This window comes from Scyliorhinus torazame, chromosome 1, assembly GCF_047496885.1.
Source record: "Scyliorhinus torazame isolate Kashiwa2021f chromosome 1, sScyTor2.1, whole genome shotgun sequence".
Classification (NCBI taxonomy): domain Eukaryota; kingdom Metazoa; phylum Chordata; class Chondrichthyes; order Carcharhiniformes; family Scyliorhinidae; genus Scyliorhinus; species Scyliorhinus torazame.
Window position 1 is genome coordinate 3,508,801 of NC_092707.1, and position 15,313 is coordinate 3,524,113.

General features: G+C 53.4%; 1 protein-coding gene across 4 annotated transcripts in view; it reads right to left on the minus strand.

The window, feature by feature from the left end:
* dnah10 (dynein axonemal heavy chain 10) overlaps positions 1-12,620 on the minus strand; it is a 704,002-nt gene extending 691,382 nt beyond the window's left edge. For 3 of the 4 annotated variants that reach the window (XM_072511049.1, XM_072511141.1, XM_072510964.1), the window contains exons 1-2: positions 12,252-12,614; positions 9,332-9,439 (exon numbers count right to left, since the gene is read on the minus strand). In XM_072511049.1, coding sequence (XP_072367150.1) covers positions 9,332-9,439; positions 12,252-12,477 — 334 coding nt within the window. In that variant the 5' untranslated portion in view covers positions 12,478-12,614. Of the gene's footprint in view, positions 1-9,331; positions 9,440-12,251 lie in introns of all 4 variants that reach the window. The other variant, XM_072511233.1, reaches the window with a different exon arrangement.
* Positions 12,621-15,313: the final 2,693 nt, after the last annotated feature.

The window sequence follows — 15,313 nt, forward strand, 5'->3', positions numbered from 1 at the left end:
TGGACTCTTTTTTAAACGGGGGTGAATGTGGTACACCACTGAACATACATTACATATATTATGGTACACTGCCATTGTACTCCAGTTATTACGGTAAATCCCGGCCTGCTGGCTCCGCCCAGCACAATAAAGCCACAATAGTTCACCATTCGTCACGTGGTCAATGATGGTACATCAGCAGGTTAATAATGAGAACTTTAACCTAGTTAAAGGACAGTACGAAGTCTTACAACACCAGGTTAAAGTCCAACAGGTTTGTTTCGATGTCACTAGCTTTCGGAGCGCTGCTCCTTCCTCAGGTGAATGAAGAGGTCTGTTCCAGAAACACATATATAGACAAATTCAAAGATGCCAAACAATGCTTGGAATGCGAGCATTAGCAGGTGATTAAATCTTTACAGATCTTTACTGGAAAAGGGACGTGGCCAAGGCAGGATTGAGGGTGTTGTACCTAACTGCGCGCAGTATACGGAACAAGGTCAATGAGCTTGTTGCGCACATTGAAATTGGCCGGTACGATGTTGTGGGCATCACAGAGACGTGGCTGCAAGGGTATCAGGGCTGGGATCTAAATATCCAAGGATATGTGTCCTATCGAAAGGACAGGCAGATGGGCAAAGGGGGCGGGCTTGCATTGTTAGTAAGGAATGAACTTAAATCGATATAGGATCAGAAGGCATAGAATCTCTGCTGGTAGAGTTGAGGAATCGCAAAGGTAGAAAGACCCTGATGGGAGTTATGTACAGGCCCCCCAGCAGTAGTCAGGATGTGGGGCAGAAAATAAATCAGGAGATAGAAGAGGCTGTAAAAAGGGCAATACTACAATAATCATGGGGGACTTCAATATGCAGGTGGACTGGGAAAATCAGGTTGGTAGTGGATCCCAAGAAAAGGAATTTGTGGAATGTCTAAGAGACGTTTTTTTTCGAGCAGCTCGTGACAGAGCCGACTAGGGAACAGGCAATTCTGGATTTGGTGATGTGTAATGAGGCAGACTTGATTAGGGAACTTAAGGTGAAGGACCCCTAAGGGAGCAGTGACCACAATATGATAGACTTTACCCTGCAGTTTGAGAGGGAGAAGCTGCAATCAGATGTAACGGTATTACAATTAAATAAGGGTAACTACAAAGACATGAGGGAGGAGCTGGCCAGAGTTGATTGGAAAAGGAGCCTAGCAGGGAAGACAGTGGAACAGCAACAGCAGGAGTTTTTGGGTGGTTATTCGGGAGCCACAACAGAATTTCATCCCAAGGAGGAAACATGCTAAGGGGAGGACAAGGCATCCATGGCTGACGAGGGAAGTCAAGGATAAGCATACAATATGGCGAGCATTAGTGGGAAGCCAGAGAATTGATAAGCCTTTAAAAGCAAACATAGGACACTAAAAAAGCAATAAGAGGGGAGAAGATGAACTATGAGTGCTAGCTAGCTAGTAATATAAAGGAAGATAGGAAGAGTTTTTCTCAATAGGGTGAATTGGACATTCTGAATTCTCCCTGTGTGTACACGAACAGGCGCCGGAATGTGGCGACTATGGGATTTTCATAGTAACTTCATTGCAGTGTTAATGTAAGCCTACTTGTGACACTAACAAAGGTGATTATTATTAAAAAGGTAAGAGAAAGGCAAGAATAGACATTGGACCACTGGAAAATGAGGCTGGAGAAGTAATAATAGGAAACCAAGAAATGGCAGAGGAACTGAATAGTTACTTTGCATCAATCTTCATGGTGGAAGATACCAGTGGGATGCCAGAGCTCCAGGAGAACCAGGGGGCAGAGGTGAGTACAGTGGCCATCACTAAGGAGAAGGTTCTGGGGAAACGGAAAGGTCTGAAGGTGGATAACTCACCTGAACACCCCAGGGTTCTAAAAGAGATAGCTGAGGAAATTGTGGAGGCATTAGTGATGATCTTTCAGGAATCACTGGAGGCAGGGAGGGTCCCAGAGGACTGGAAAGTGGCTAATGTAACACCACTGTTTAAGAAGGGAGGGAGGCAGAAGACGGGAAATTATAGGGCGGTTAGCCTGACTTTGGTCATTGGTAAGTTATGCGCAATCAATTACACTCAAGACGAAGTGGTTCCATAACTGAAGGCTTTAATCGACTAGAACTTGTTCCCCAGCAGCTTCGGTACAGAAAGTGAAGGCTGCTGGGACGGCACCGGTTCTTATACTCCGCCTGTCAGGGCGGAGCTACGTATCAACAGCCAATGGTAAACTCCTGGGTTTAACCAATGGTCATAAGCCTCTTAGGTACAGCAATACCTGATAATACCACAGTAAGATTTTAGAGTCCATTATTAAAGATGAGATTGCGGAGTACTTGGAAGTGCATGGTAAAATAGGACTGAGTCAGCAGGGCTTCAAGGGGAGGGCAGCACGGTAGCACAGTGGTTAGCACAGTTGCCTCACAGCTCCAGGGTCCCAGGTTCGATTCCCGGCTTGGGTCACTGCCTGTGTGGAGTCTGCACGCTCTACCCGTGTCTGCGTGTGTTTCCTCCGGGTGCTCCGGTTTCCTCTCACAGTCCAAAGATGTGCAGGTTAGGTGGATTGGCCATGCTAAATTGCCCCTTAGTGCCCAAAAAGGTTGGGTGGGGTTACGAGGATAAGATGGAGGTGTGGGCTTGGGTAGGGTGCTCTTTCCAAGAGCTGGTGCAGACTCGATGGGCCGAATGGCCTCCTTCTGCACTATAAATTTTATGATTCTATGGAAGTGCATGATAAAATAGGACTGAGTCAGCACGGCTTTATCAAAGGGAGGTCATGTCTGACAAATCTGTTGGTTCCTTGAGGAGGTAACAAGGAAGTTAGACAAAGGAGAACCTGTGGACGTGGTCTATTTAGATTTCCAGAAATCCTTTGACAAGGTGCCATATAGGAGATTGTTAAATAGGTTAAGAGCCCATGGTGTTAAGGGTAGCAGGGTGGAAGCAGGGGGGCTGCAGAAGGACTTGGACAGGCTAAGAGAGTGGGCAAAGAAGTGGCAGATGGAATATAATGTGAAAACTTTTTTTTAATTAATTTACGGGATGTGGCGTCGCTGGTTCGCCCAGCATTTATTGCCCATCCTTAGTTGCCCTTCAAAAGCGATGGTAGGTTGCCTTCTTGAACCGCTACTGTCCTTGAGGTAGGTACAGTCACTCTGCTGTTAGCGAGGGAGTTCCAGTATGTTACCCAAGCAACAGTGAAGGCATGGCGATATATTTCCAGGAAGAAGTCTTACAACACCAGGTTAAAGTCCAACAGGTTTGTTTTGAATCACTAGCTTTCGAAACAAGCCTATTGGACTTTAAGACGTCTTACTATGCTCACCCCAGTCCAACGCCGGCATCTTCACATCATGATATCTTTCCAAGTCTAGATGGTGAGTGGCTTGGAGGAGAAGCAAGTGAGGTTATGCACTTTGGTAGGAATAATGGAGGCATAGACTATTTTCTAAATGGGAAGATGCTTAGGAAATCAGAAGCACAAAGGGACTTGGGAGTCCTTGTTCACGATTCTCTTAAGGTTAATGTGCAGGTTCAGTCGGCAGTTAGGAAGGCAAATACAATGTTAGCATTCATGTCATGAGGGCTCGAATACAAGACCAGGGATGTACTTCTGAGGCTATACAAGGCTCTGGTCAGACCCCATTTGGAGTATTGTGAGCAGTTTTGGGCCCCGTATCTAAGGAAGGATCTGCTGGCCTTGGAAAGGATCCAGAGGAGGTTATATTAATAAGATTAATAAAAACAAATGTTTACAGTCAGAAATGGGGAGCACGGTCGCACAAGTGAATACACACTGTGGCTTCACAGCGCCAGGGTCCCAGGTTCGATTCCCTGCTGGGTCACTGTCTGTGCGGAGTCTGCACGTTCGCCCCGTGTCTGCGTGGGTTTCCTCCGGGTGCTCCGGTTTCCTCCCACATTCCAAAGTTGTGCAGGTTAGGTAGATTAGCCGTGATAAATTGCCCTTAGTGACCAAAAAGGTTAGGAGGGGTTATTGGGTTACGGGGATAAGGACGAGGGCTTGAGTGGGCCGGTGCAGACTCAATGGGCCAAATGGCCTCCTTCTGCCATGTATGTTCTATGTTAAATGGGGGAATTCATAACGGCGAACTAAGAAATAAATGGCTGAGGAACTAAATTCGGACTTTGCTTCTGTCTTCACGAAGGAAGACATGAATAATGTACCGGAAGTTGTGAGAAACACAAGTTTTCGTGAGGAACTGAAGGAAATGAGTATTAGTAAAGAAATGGTTTTGGGGAAATTAATGGAATTGAAGGCGGATAAATCTCCAGGGCTGGATAATCTTCATCCCAGAGTACTTAAGGAAGTGGCCCGAGAAATAAGAGATCCATTGGTGGTCACTTTCCAAAATTCTTTGAAGTCTGGAATGGTTCCTACAGATTGGCGGGTAGCGAATATAACCCAGACATTCAAAAAGGGAGGTAGAGAGAAAACAGTAAGTTTAATGTCACAGTAGGAAAGTTGCTAAAGTCCATTATCACATTTTCACAGTTTCTTTTAACTCATTTAAGGAATATGGGCGCCGTTGGTGAGGCCGGTGTTTATTGCCCATCCCACGTTGCCATTCAGAAGGTGGTGGTGTGTTGCCTTCTTGAACCGCTGCAGTCCTTGAGGTGTAGGTGCACCCTCTGTTCTAGAACACAGAACAGTACAGCACAGAACAGGCCCTTCGGCCCTCGATGTTGTGCCGAGCATTGTCTGAAACCAAGATCAAGCTATCCCAGTCCCTGTCATTCTGGTGTGCTCCATGTGCCTATCCAATAACCGCTTGAAAGTTCCTAAAGGTCCGACTCCACTATCACAGCAGGCAGTCCATTCCACACCCTAACCACTCTCTGAGTAAAGAACCTACCTCGGACATCCCTCCTATATCTCCCACCCTGAATCTTATAGTTATGCCCCCTTGTAACAGCTACATCCACCCGAGGAAATAGTCTCTGAACGTCCACTCTATCTATCCCTCTCATTATCTTATAAACCGATATTAAGTCGCCTCTCATCCTCCTCCGCTCCAAAGAGAAAAGCCCTAGCTCCCTCAACCTTTCCTCATAAGACCTATCCTGCAAACCAGGCAGCATCCTGGTAAATCTCCTTTGCACCCTTTCCAATGCTTCCACATCCTTCCTATAATGAGGTGACCAGAACTACACACAATACTCTAAATGTGATCTCACCAGGGTCATGTATAGTTGCAGCATAACCTCAAGCCCCCTGTTAATAAACGCTAACACACTTATAAGCCTTCTTCACGGATCTATCCACTTGAGTGGCAACCTTCAGAGATCTGTGGACATGAACCCCAAGATCTCTCTGTTCCTCCACATTCCTCAGAACCCTGCCGTTGACCCTGTAATTCGCATTCAAATTTTTTCTACCAAAATGAATCACCTCGCACTTATCAGGGTGAAACTCCATCTGCCATTTTTTGGCCCAGCTCTGCATCCTATCAATGTCTCTTTGCAGCCTACAACAGCCCTCCACCTCATCCACTACTCCCATCAATCTTAGTGGCATCAGCAAATTTACTGACCCACTCCTTCAAGTCATTGATAAAAATCACAAATAGCAGAGGACCCAGCACTGATCCCTGTGGTACACCGCTGGTAACTGGTCTCCAGTCTGAAAATTTTCCATCCACCACCACCCTCTGTGATAGCCAGTTACTGTTCTGTTAGGGAGGGAGTTCCAGGATTTTGCCCCAGTAACAGTGAAGGAATGCCGATATATTTCCAACTCAGGATGGTGAGTGACTTGGAGGGGAACCTCCAGGTTCCCAAGTATCTGCTACTCTTGTCGTTCTAGATGGTAGTGGTCGTGGGTTTGGAAGGTTCTGTCTAAGGAACCATAACTTCATTGCAATGTAAATGTAAACCTACTTGTGACACTAATAAAGATTATTATTATCAAGGATTTTATAGCACAGCATTTGGTAAGTAGTGGTAATCAGACAAAGTCAGCATGGATTTACAAAAGGAAAATCATGCTTGACAAATCTACTAGAATTCGTTGAAGATGTAACTAGTAGTTGACCAGGGAGACCCGGTGGATGTGGTTTATTTAGACTTCCAGAAGGCCTTTGACAAGGTCACACATAGCAGATTACTATGAAGTTAAAGCACATGTGATTACGGGTAGTGGCTCAAGATGGATAGAAAGCTGGTTAGCAGAAAGGAAGCAGAAAGTTGGAATAAATGGGTATTTTTCTGATTGGCAGGCAGTTACTAGTGGGGTACCATAGGTATCTGTGTTAGGACCCCAACTGTTCACATTATATATTATCTCTTCACACATCTTCACACTGCGGCACGGTAGCACAGTGGTTAGCACTGTGGCTTCACAGCTTCAGGGTCCCAGGTTCGGTCCCGGCTTGGGTCACTGTCTGTGTGGAGTCGGCATGTTCTCCCCGTGTCTGCGTGGGTTTCCTCCGGGTGCTCCGGTTTCCTCCCCCAGTCCAAGGATGTGCAGGTTAGGTGGATTGTATCCAAAACGGTTAAGAGGGGTTACAGGGTTGCGGGGCTTAAGTGGGTGGTCTTTCCAAGGGTCAGTGCAGACTCGATGGGCCAACTGGCCTCCTTCTGCACTGTAAATTCTATGTTCTATCCTGAGTAGTGCTATACTCCGTATGCTTCACCTGATGTCTATGTATTTACATTGTGCATTTATGTATGTCCTATGTTTTTTCATGTACGGAACAACCTGTCTGGACTGTACACAGAACAATACTTTTCACTGTGCTTGGTGCACGTGACAATAAATCAAATCCAATCCAAATATATTAATGACTTGGACGAGGGAACTAAATGTATTATTTCCAAATTTGTGGATGATACAAAGTTGGGTGGAGGGTCAGCTGTGAGGAGGATGCAGAGATGCTTCAGCAGGATTTGCACAGGCTGAGTGAGTGGGCACGTGCAAGGTAGATGCAGTATAATGTGGAAAAATGTGAAGTTATCCGCTTCAGTAGCAAAAATAGGGAGGCAGATTATTATGTGAATGGGTGTAAATTGAGAGAGGCGGATACTCAGCGAGAACTTGGTGTCCTCGCGCATCAGTCGCTGAAAGTAATCGCGCAGGTACAGCCGGCAGGAAAGAAGGCAAATGGTATGTTGGCCTTCATAGCGAGAGGATTTGAGTACAGGAATAGAGATGTTTTACTGCAATTGTATACGGCATTGGTGAGGTCACACCTGGAGTATTGTGTGTAGTTTTGGTGCCCTTATCGGAGGAAGGATGTTCTTGCTACGGAGGGAGAGCAGCGAAGGTTTACCCGGCTGATTCCTTGGTTGGTGTCATATGAGGAGAGACTATAATCGGTTAGGATTATATTCCTTGGAGTTTAGAAGAGTGAGAGGGGATCTCACAGAAACTTACAAAATTCTAACCGGCTTAGACAGGGTAGATTCAGAAAGAATGTTCCCGATGGTGGGGAGTCCAGTTATAACAAAGAACAAAGAAATGTACAGCACAGGAACAGGCCCTTCGGCCCTCCAAGCCCGTGCCGACCATACTGCCCGACTAAACTACAATCTTCTACACTTCCTGGGTCCGTATCCTTCTATTCCCATCCTATTCATATATTTGTCAAGATGCCCCTTAAATGTCCCTATCGTCCCTGCTTCCACTACCTCCTCCGGTAGTGAGTTCCAGGCACCCACTACCCTCTGCGTAAAAAACTTGCCTCGTACATCTACTCTAAACCTTGCCCCTCTCACCTTAAACCTATGCCCCCTAGTAATTGACCCCTCTACCCTGGGGAAAAGCCTCTGACTATCCACTCTGTCTATGCCCCTCATAATTTTGTATACCTCTATCAGGTCGCCCCTCAACCTCCTTCGTTCCAGTGAGAACAAACTGAGTTTATTCAATCGCTCCTCATAGCTTATGCCCTCCATACCAGGCAACATTCTGGTAAATCTCTTCTGCACCCTCTCTAAAGCCTCCACATCCTTCTGGTAGTGTGGCGACCAGAATTGAACACTATACTCCAAGTGTGGCCTAACTAAGGTTCTATACAGCTGCAACATGACTTGCCAATTCTTATACTCAATGCCCCGGCCAATGAAGGCAAGCATGCCGTATGCCTTCTTGACTACCTTCTCCACCTGTGTTGCCCCTTTCAATGACCTGTGGACCTGTACTCCTAGATCTCTTTGACTTTCAATACTCTTGAGGGTTCTACCATTCACTGTATATTCCCTAACTGCATTAGACCTTCCAAAATGCATTACCTCACATTTGTCCGGATTAAACTCCATCTGCCATCTCTCCGCCCAAGTCTCCAGACAATCTAAATCCTGCTGTATCCTCAGACAGTCCTCATCGCTATCCGCAATTCCACCAACCTTTGTGTCGTCTGCAAACTTACTAATCAGACCAGTTACATTTTCCTCCAAATCATTTATATATACTACAAAGAGCAAAGGTCCCAGCACTGATCCCTGTGGAACACCACTGGTCACAGCCCTCCAATTAGAAAAGCATCCCTCCATTGCTACCCTCTGCCTTCTATGGCCTAGCCAGTTCTGTATCCACCTTGCCAGTTCACCCCTGATCCCGTGTGACTTCACCTTTTGTACTAGTCTACCATGAGGGACCTTGTCAAAGGCCTTACTGAAGTCCATATAGACAACATCTACTGCCCTACCTGCATCAATCATCTTAGTGACCTCCTCGAAAAACTCTATCAAGTTAGTGAGACACGACCTCCCCTTCACAAAACCGTGCTGCCTCTCACTAATACGTCCATTTGCTTCCAAATGGGAGTAGATACTGTCTCGAAGAATTCTCTCCAGTAATATAGTTTGAGGATAAGGGGTAAGCCTTTTAGATCTGAGGTGAGGAGAAATTTCTTCACCCAGAGAGCGGTGAATCTGTGGAATTCACTCCCACAGAAAGTAGCTGAGGCCAAAACGTTGTGTAGTTTCAAGGAATTACATGCAACTCTTAGGGTTAAAGGGATCAAGGTATGTGGGGGAAGGTGGGGGGTGGGGGAGAGAGAGAGAGAGAGAGAGAGAGAGAGAGAGAGGAGAGGCGGGATGAGGATATTGGACTTGATGATCAGCCATGATCATGATGAAAAGTGGAGCAGGTTGAAAGGGCCAAACAGCCTCTTCCTGCTTCCATTTTCTATGTATGTCTCTATTTAAGTCCTTGTAGGTGGTGAGCAGATTCTGGCAGCTCTGTTGGAAGACCACGCAGAAGGTGCAGGAAATGTATCCTTTCCCAATTTACCCTGAATTTCCACTGACTAGGTTTGACAGGGTTTAAAACTGCAGCCCGTATACTATCCACAAGCATAACCCGCTTTATAAAACTTACCAGCTTTTTCTGCTTCGCCTGCATTTGGCAAATCGGATTTTGTTCCATCAGCAGTTTCACTGAATTCAGCATCACCTTCACTTGTCGGCTCAGTTACCTCAAGAGGTTCTTGGTGAAGAATAACAGAAATAGTTATAGTATTGAAAAATGAATTACAAATAAAAGGTTTGTAAATACTCTTCTAATGTCTGGCATTGGTACGCAGTGAAGGATAAGTGTTATGACAAACGGCAATGTATGTCTCAAGATAGGGAGGAAGAGTAAATCACTGCGCTCGAGTGTGCTCCTCGTGTTCACACAGGAGTTGTAAAACAGACGTAGAGAAACTGCCCACGGCCAACTGCATCCCCTTATATACATAAATACGGTCTCTGTGCTGGCGTCACTGGGCAGTGTGTAGATCTGGGGGGGGGGGGGAGGGTTGTTGGGAGGGAGGGGGTGTTGGTGAGGGGGGTGAGGGGGGGGTGTTGGGGGGGTGTTGGGGGGGGAGGGGGTGTTGGGGGGGTGTTGGGGGGGTGTGGGGGGGTGTTGGGGGGGAGTGTTGGGGGGGAGTGTTGGGGGGGGGGGGTTGGGGGGGGGTGTTGGGGGGTGTTGGGGGGGGGTTGGGGGGGGGGTTGGGGGGGTGTTGGGGGGGGTGTTTGGGGGAGAGGTGTTTGGGGGGGGGTGTTGGGGGGGGGGGGTGTTGGGGGGGGGTGTTGGGGATGGGGGTGTTGGGGATGGGGGTGTTGGGGGGGGTGTTGGGGGGGGTGATGGGGGGGGGTGTTGGGGGGGTGATGGGGGGGGGTGTTGGGGGGGTGTTGGGGGGGGTGTTGGGGGGGTGTTGGTGGGGGGGTGTTGGTGGGGGGGTGTTGGGGGGGGGGTGTTGGGGGGGGGGTGTTGGGGGGGGGGTGTTGGGGGGGGGTGTGTGTGGGCGGGAGGTGTTGGGGGGGGTGGTTGGGGGGGTGTTGGGGGGGTGTTGGGGGGGGTGTTGGGGGGGGTGTTGGGGGGGGGTGTTGGGGGGGGAGTGTTGGGGGGGGGGTGTTGGGGGGGGGTGTTGGGGGGGGGTGTTGGGGGGGGGGTGTTGGGGGGGGGTGTTGGGGGGGGGGTGTTGGGGGGGGGTGTTGGGGGGGTGTTGGGGGGGGTGTTGGGGGGGTGTTGGGGGGGGTGTTGGGGGGGGTGTTGGGGGGGGTGTTGGGGGGGGTGTTGGGGGGGGGTTGGGGGGGGTGTTGGGGGGGGTGTTGGGGGGGGTTGGGGGGGGTGTTGGGGAGGGGGGTGTTGGGGGGGGGTGTTGGGGAGGGGGGTGTTGGGGGGGGGTGTTGGGGAGGGGGGTGTTGGGGGGGGTGTTGGGGGAGGGGGGATGTTGGGGGGGCTGTTGGGGGGGGGTGTTGGGGGGGGGTTGGGGGGGATGTTGGGGGGGGGGGATGTTGGGGGGGGGTGTTGGGGGGGGGTGTTGGGGGGGGGGGGTGTTGGGGGGGGGATGTTGGGGGGGGTTGTTGGGGGGGGTTGTTGGGGGGGGATGTTGGGGGAGGGGGGATGTTGGGGGAGGGGGGATGTTGGGAGGGGGGATGTTGGGAGGGGGGATGTTGGGAGGGGGGATGTTGGGGGAGGGGGGATGTTGGGGGAGGGGGGATGTTGGGGGAGGGGGGATGTTGGGGGAGGGGGGATGTTGGGGGAGGGGGGATGTTGGGGGAGGGGGGATGTGGGGGGGGGATGTTGGGGGGGTTGTTGGGGGGGTTGTTGGGGGGGTTGTTGGGGGGGTTGTTGGGGGGGGTTGTTGGGGGAGGGGGGATGTTGGGGAGGGGGGATGTTGGGGGAGGGGGATGTTGGGGGAGGGGGGATGTTGGGAGGGGGGATGTTGGGGGAGGGGGGATGTTGAGGGGGGGGGGGGTGTTGGGGGTGTGTTGGGGGGGGGTGTTGGGGGGGTGTGTGTTGGGGGGGGTGTGTTGGGGGGGGTGTGTTGGGGGGGGGGGGGTGTTGGGGGGGGTGTGTTGGGGGGGGGGGTGTGTTGGGGGGGGGTGTGTTGGGGGGGGTGTGTTGGGGGGGGTGTGTTGGGGGGGGTGTGTTGGGGGGGGGTGTGTTGGGGGGGGTGTGTTGGGGGGGGTGTTGGGGGGGTGTTGGGGGGGGTGTTGGGGGGGGTGTTGTGGGGGGGGTGTTGGGGGGGTTTGTGGGGGGGGTTTGGGGGGGGGGTTGGGGGGGTGTTGGGGGGATGTTGGGGAGGGGGGATGTTGGGGGAGGGGGGATGTTGGGGGAGGGGGGATGTTGGGGGAGGGGGGATGTTGGGGGAGGGGGGATGTTGGGGGAGGGGGGATGTTGGGGGAGGGGGGATGTTGGGGGAGGGGGGATGTTGGGGGGGTTGTTGGGGGTGGGGGGTGTTGGGGGTGGGGGGTGTTGGGGGTGGGGGGTGTTGGGGGTGGGGGGTGTTGGGGGTGGGGGGTGTTGGGGGTGGGGGGTGTTTGGGGGTGGGGGGTGTTTGGGGGTGGGGGGTGTTTGGGGGTGGGGGGTGTTGGGGGTGGGGGGTGTTGGGGGTGGGGGGTGTTGGGGGTGGGGGGTGTTGGGGGTGGGGGGTGTTGGGGGTGGGGGGTGTTGGGGGTGGGGGGTGTTGGGGGTGGGGGGTGTTGGGGGTGGGGGGTGTTGGGGGTGGGGGGTGTTGGGGGTGGGGGGTGTTGGGGGGGGGTGTTGGGGGGGGTGTTGGGGGGGGGGTGTTTGGGGGGGATGTTGGGGGGGGGATGTTGGGGGGGGGGATGTTGGGGGGGGGATGTTGGGGGAGGGGGGATGTTGGGGGTGGGGGGTGTTGGGGGGGGAGTGTTGGGGGGGGGTGTTGGGGGGGGGGTGTTGGGGGGGGGGTGTTGGGGGGGGGGGTGTTGGGGGGGGTTGGGGGGGGGTGGGGGGTGTGTGTTGGGGGGGGGTGTTGGGGGGGGGGTGTTGGGGGGCGGGTGCTCACCTATCTCCACCTCCACCTCCTGCTCCTCAGTGTGGGTGCCCTGGAAGAAGAGCAGGGCCGAGGAGCTGTCCTCGCTGTGGGTGTCGTTGAGGAATTTGAGGATGACCAGCTCCTGCATCCCGTCCTCGCGGTTAATCAGCTCCTCGAAGCAGTCGGGCTCCGAGATGGCGAAAGCCTCATAGACCCGGTCCCGGATCCACTCCAACCGCGGGTCGTCCAGAGACATCCCGGGGCCGGCCGGGGGCGCGCTCAGCGGGACCGCGCACCACCGGGACCGCGCTCAGCGGGACTGCGCACCACCGGGACCGCGCACCACCGGGACCGGGCTCAGCGGGACCGCGCACCACCGGGACCGGGCTCAGCGGGACCGCGCACCACCGGGACCGGACTCAGCGGGACCGCGCACCACCGGGAACGGACTCGGCGGGACCGCGCACCACCGGGACCGGACTCAGCGGGACCGCGCACCACCGGGACCGGACTCAGCGGGACCGCGCACCACCGGGACCGGGCTCAGCGGGACCGCGCACCACCGGGAACGGGCTCAGCGGGACCGCGCACCACCGGGACCGGACTCAGCGGGACTGCGCACCACCGGGACCGGGCTCAACGGGACTGCGCACCACCGGGACCGGGCTCAGCGGGACCGCGCACCACCGGGTCCGCGCACCACCGGGACCGCGCAGCAGCGGGCTCAGCGGGACCGCGCACCACCGGGACCGGGCTCAGCGGGACCGCGCACCACCGGGAACGGGCTCAGCGGGACCGCGCACAACCGGGACCGGGCTCAGCGGGGCCGCGCACCACCGGGACCGGACTCAGCGGGACTGCGCACCACCGGGACCGGGCTCAACGGGACTGCGCACCACCGGGACCGGGCTCAGCGGGACCGCGCACCACCGGGACCGCGCACCACCGGGACCGGGCTCAGCGGGACCGCGCAGCAGCGGGCTCAGCGGGACCGCGCACCACCGGGACCGGACTCAGCGGGACCGCGCACTACCGGGACCGGGCTCAGCGGGACCGCGCACCACCGGGACCGGGCTCAGCGGGACCGCGCACCACCGGGATCTGTCGCGTCCGCGCACCGACTGGGAACTGCTGCGCCGGCGTCGCGCACTAACCGGCCGGTGCGCGCGCAGAGAGACGCGGTCTCCATGGAGACGGCAGCAGCGCCACTTCCGGTGCTTACCGCGTTCCCATGGAAACCACTCCACGCCCCTCCTCCGGGACACACGAAGCCCGAGAGCGGCCCCGCCGCCCGGGGAGGAGATTGGGCACCGGCCAGCATCGGGGGGGAGGGGCCGCGGGAGGGGGGGGGGAGAGAGAGAGACACAGAGAGACTCAGAGAGACTCAGAGACACTCAGAGACACTCAGAGACAGAGAGACTCAGAGACACTCAGAGAGACACAGAGAGACTCAGAGACACTCAGAGAGACTCAGAGAGACTCAGAGAGACTCAGAGAGACTCAGAGACAGACAGAGAGACACAGAGACACTCAGAGACAGAGAGACTCAGAGACAGACAGAGAGACACAGAGAGACACAGAGAGACTCAGAGAGACTCAGAGACACTCAGAGACACTCAGAGACAGAGAGACTCAGAGAGACTCAGAGAGACTCAGAGAGACTCAGAGAGACTCAGAGACAGACAGAGAGACACAGAGAGACTCAGAGAGACTCAGAGACACTCAGAGACACTCAGAGACAGAGAGACTCAGAGAGACTCAGAGAGACTCAGAGAGACTCAGAGAGACTCAGAGACAGACAGAGAGACACAGAGAGACTCAGAGACAGACAGAGAGACTCAGAGAGACTCAGAGAGACTCAGAGACAGACAGAGAGACACAGAGAGACTCAGAGAGACTCAGAGAGACTCAGAGAGACTCAGAGAGACTCAGAGACAGACAGAGAGACACAGAGAGACTCAGAGAGACTCAGAGACAGACAGAGAGACACAGAGAGACTCAGAGAGACTCAGAGACAGACAGAGAGACTCAGAGACAGACAGAGAGACACAGAGAGACTCAGAGAGACTCAGAGAGACTCAGAGAGACTCAGAGAGACTCAGAGAGACTCAGAGACACTCAGAGACACTCAGAGACAGACAGAGAGACTCAGAGAGACTCAGAGACACTCAGAGACACTCAGAGACAGACAGAGAGACTCAGAGAGACTCAGAGACACTCAGAGAGACTCAGAGACACTCAGAGAGACTCAGAGACAGACAGAGAGACTCAGAGACACTCAGAGAGACTCAGAGACAGACAGGGAGACTCAGAGAGACTCAGAGAGACTCAGAGACACTCAGAGAGACTCAGAGACACTCAGAGAGACTCAGAGAGACTCAGAGACAGACAGAGAGACTCAGAGAGACTCAGAGAGACTCAGAGACACTCAGAGAGACTCAGAGAGACTCAGAGAGACTCAGAGACAGACAGGGAGACTCAGAGAGACTCAGAGAGACTCAGATAGACTCAGAGACACTCAGAGACAGACAGGGAGACTCAGAGAGACTCAGAGAGACTCAGAGAGACTCAGAGAGACTCAGAGACACTCAGAGAGACTCAGAGACACTCAGAGAGACTCAGAGACAGAGAGACTCAGAGACAGAGAGACTCAGAGACAGACAGAGAGACTCAGAGAGACTCAGAGACAGAGAGACTCAGAGACAGAGAGACTCAGAGACAGACAGAGAGACTCAGAGACAGAGAGACTCAGAGACACTCAGAGAGACTCAGAGACACTCAGAGACACTCAGAGACAGAGAGACTCAGAGACACTCAGAGACACTCAGAGACACTCAGAGACACTCAGAGACACTCAGAGACACTCAGAGACACTCAGAGACACTCAGAGACACTCAGAGACACTCAGAGAGACTCAGAGACAGACAGAGAGACTCAGAGACAGACAGAGAGACTCAGAGAGACTCAGAGACAGACAGAGAGACTCAGAGACAGACAGAGAGACTCAGAGACACTCAGAGAGACTCAGAGACAGACAGGGAGACTCAGAGACAGAGAGACTCAGAGACACTCAGAGAGACTCAGAGACAGAG